The 3,953-nt window shown below is 33.9% G+C and overlaps 1 protein-coding gene across 1 annotated transcript in view; it reads right to left on the minus strand.

The window, feature by feature from the left end:
• Positions 1-3,953, minus strand: part of HEATR5B (HEAT repeat containing 5B) — a 205,163-nt gene that overhangs the window by 34,448 nt on the left and 166,762 nt on the right. Inside the window, exon 34 of the mRNA XM_006839450.1 lies at positions 2,113-2,326. Coding sequence (XP_006839513.1) covers positions 2,113-2,326 — 214 coding nt within the window. The remainder of the gene's footprint in view (positions 1-2,112; positions 2,327-3,953) is intronic.

Consider the following 3,953-nt stretch of genomic DNA (forward strand, 5'->3'; position numbering starts at 1 on the left):
GAGTGGCTGGTAGTTTCGAACCGCTGACCTTAAGGGGCACAACAATTACAAAAGTTAAATTTTGAAAATAAGAAGTAACTGAGTAATTGTTATCATGACTAACGGATGACTGTCACAACTGTAAAGGTAGAAGTTTTGTAACAAAAAGGGCAGAGTGGTTAATCTTACAGTCCAACAAAAGAAGACCCTAGGCACATCAAGGGAGAAGAGAACAAGCAGAATGTGGAACCCTATCCAGAGAAGCAGCAACACCAGAAATAGAGACAGAGATGTGGACATGGAGGGCTAGAGCAGCTGAGGACACTAGACTCATGGAAAGAGAAAGGTTGTGTATTGGCGGCCAGGAGGCAGGCTTGAAGAATGTGCCTTTTGGTTGTTTAAATGACTTTATATTCCTGAGTATTTTTGTGTACATCTCCACCCCGCCAAAAAATCAAAACAAAACAGAGGGAATAGAAACTAATACTGTTGAATGATGATGCACAGAGGAGACTGTAATCATTGCAATAAAACGATGAATGTAAAACCCATATTCTCCCATGTAAACTATCACTTAATTCATAATAAAAACTTAAAAAAAAGTAAATAGATTCTAGTTTCAATGATAAATTAGAGGACCTGTTTAGAAATTGATCTCAAGGATTCATGCAACTAAAACATATTTTCATTAATGACTATGCAAAAAAGCAGTACGTTTTGCACTGGAATTTTAAAATGAATAGGAGTTGGTCCTTTTCTTTATAAAGTTTAAAATCAAGTGAGCAAAATAATACAATGAGTTCCCAAATATAGGCCATGATGTCATCATAAAGACTTTACCCAGATAGTCCACTAACATTTAACTTTCAAATCACTGCTTTAAAACAGCTCTCCGTCCTGACTTTGCCTGTGTTGGTTCTGCTTCTGTCCTTCCTCTAAGTAACAATGTGCTATCTGGCTGTTCCCTTTCTCTTGCTCCCTACAGCCAGTTACTTATCAAGTCAGACAATTGATTTTTTTCTCAAAATCATGTCTGCATTCTTTTCTTTCACTGGTTTTAAGTTACTACTTACCAGGGAAATTATTGTAATAATTTTCAAAATCTCTACCGTATTTCCTATTTCCCGTGAATTTCCAAGGAAAGAGAAAAATATTTTTGATAGAAAAACCTGATAATGATTTTTACCTAGAGAGCACTTTGGTAACATATAGAGGATGTGGAATGAGGAACAATAAACATACAATGCTTTTAAAATGAGCATTTCCTTTGACTCAGTAAATTTATTCTTAGGAACGTATCTGGTAGAAATAATGAAAAACGCATGCAAAGATTTCTGTATAAGGATGTTCATCTCTAAGTTTTTATGATCTTGAAACACTGGAAACAGTTTAATCATAGAACACAAGATTTAAAAGTACTGTCTCTAGGCAACAATTAAAAAGTTACATTTTACAATCAAATGTTAAATTGTGATAAAATCAAGATGGACTCAGAGACTAAAGAGAAGTAGGTATTAAGCTGTATATGTTTATAGTTGAATTGATCTACGTGGTAGTTAGTTTTTCATTAAATAAAAAAATATTAAAATTTTGAGCTCCATATAATAGTGTTGGATGTTAATATTGATCTGGTTGTATTTATCATAAAACTTTTGTACCTCTACTAAAACAACCAGAATGTTTTGGTTTTGTAAAAAATTTTTAACCATCCCTTTTTTTTATAGTTCATGAAAAATGCATTCCTAAAAAATAAAATAAAAAATTAGTATTGAAAGCCATTAGTAATCAGTTTTAACTTCCTGCTTATTAAAACACATATAAAACAACTCAGAGTGTTATGTTAGTAACATTGTTGCTAACTGCCTTAGAATCAGTTCCAACTCATAGTGACCGTCGTATATATGGTTCCCAGGGAACAGCTGGTGGGTTTGAACAGCTGAACTTGTGGTTCACAATACAGTGCTGATCCTATAGTGGCACACCACGCATACAAAAACATTGTACTTTCAGATAGCAATTAATTCTTAGTAAACTTAACTGCTGTAAAGCCTGTGTCTAATATCAAATGAGATTTGTATAATACAGATTTTCATTTTAGACTACTGACTTTTTAATAAGTATAAAAATACTTACTGTTCTGTTCTTCACCAAGAGCAACCAATGTTTCAAGCACTTTGATTCCTTCCTGAACAGCTAACAGTTCAGTGTTGCAGGTAGGTCTGTTTCGTTCAACCGCCTTTAGCTTTTCAACCACTATTGGAGCTAATGAATGAATATAGGGAGTTGAGAGGGCACGATTGGAATGCTGGAAGACTGAGAGGAGAAGCTGGTAACATTTGGCTTGAACCTACATAAGAAAAACATTTTATTAATTAATGTGTGATAGTTCTTGTTTGCTCTATATCACATTGTATCTTAATATATACAGAAAATAAGTGATATTATAGAATATAAATAGAAATGTGGGATATATTAAAGCAATCTGTTACTTAGAGAAATGGAGAAGAATGATTAAATATTCAATAAGCCAATTAACACCAAATGAAGAGAAATTTATCATATAATTATCAAATTATCATAGTTATAAAACTTTATATTTTTGTAATTTAGAGGAAATTAGACACCAGAAATTCTAATTCCTGTTTTAAATTATTTCTTTTACTTACAATGAATTTATAAATGTCCTTTCCACATTAAGGAAGTTAATATTTGAAGGTTCTCAAAGAAAGTTGTAATGATACATTGCTTAGATACCTCAAAACAATTTAGATTTTCTAGAAATGATTGCTTATATCAAATTAAACATTTAAACAGGCCTAAAGTCCTGGTGTGGCATTGTGGGATAATGCATCAGGCTGCAAAGTCGTTTGAATTGCAAGATCGGCGGTTCAAGCTCACCAACTGCTCCTCAAAACCTCTATACAGGGTCACTATGGGTCGGAACTGACTCGATGGCACTTAACAACAAAAACAAAAAGTAAAAGTCTCATTGGCTCCACATTAGATTATAAAGATTCCATATTAATAATGACAAAAACAACAACAAAACAAAAGAAGACCAATCAACATACGGGACACCACTTGTTACTGTGTGCCATCGAGTCCGTTCTGACTCATAGTGACCTCGTATAGGGTTTCCAAGAGTGGCTGGTGGGTTTGAACTGTGGAACTTGTGCTTATCCTATTATGAATAAAACTGTAGTGCTTTGGTAGAGCTGAGTGGTCAAATCTAGTTAGACATGAGAATACCTGAGGAATATTTTAAAAATATAGATCCCTGGGCCACAAGTATGGAGATTCTGGTTCAGGAAGGCAGCATACAGGAACCTATGACGAGGCTTCAGAAAGTTCTAGGAAAAATATCATTATGTGTTCGTTCAATTTTCCTTGGATTTTTTGTTTCTAAATTGCTTCTTTTTCTTATGCACAACCAGTTTTGAGAATCATCAGACTTTTTCATAGTATGACAATAAAACTTAATTTCTAGAAAACTAGAGTGCCGATTAAGTTCATTAAGACATGTAATAATGAAAACTTATCTGTCAATATCCTCAGCACCACTTAACTTGTTAAGTGCCATTGTGTCAGTTCCAACTAATAGTGACCTATATAAGGCTTCCAAGGAGCAGCTGATGAGTTTGAACTGCTGACCTTGCAGTTCAAATGGACCTTGCAGTTGAGGGCATATCCTCTGGTGTCACATAAAATAATATAACCATTCATAGAGACAGACAATTTTGAAATCCCGTCTTTGTTTTTCCAAATGAAAAAGGTTAAGTCTTTTGCTGCTGTTGATATTGTTCTTTCTTGAGGAAATGGAGGTCATTAATGTATTATGGGTAAGCATTTTTGCCATGTTTTATTATTATTATTACTAATATTAAAAGACCTCCACCACTCATCTGTCAGTTTGTTGTACTGTGGTGGCTTGTGAGTTGCTGTGATTCTGAAAGCTATGCCACGGGTATTTTAAA

Source organism: Chrysochloris asiatica, unplaced genomic scaffold (genome assembly GCF_000296735.1).
Source record: "Chrysochloris asiatica unplaced genomic scaffold, ChrAsi1.0 scaffold00024, whole genome shotgun sequence".
Classification (NCBI taxonomy): Eukaryota; Metazoa; Chordata; class Mammalia; order Afrosoricida; family Chrysochloridae; genus Chrysochloris; species Chrysochloris asiatica.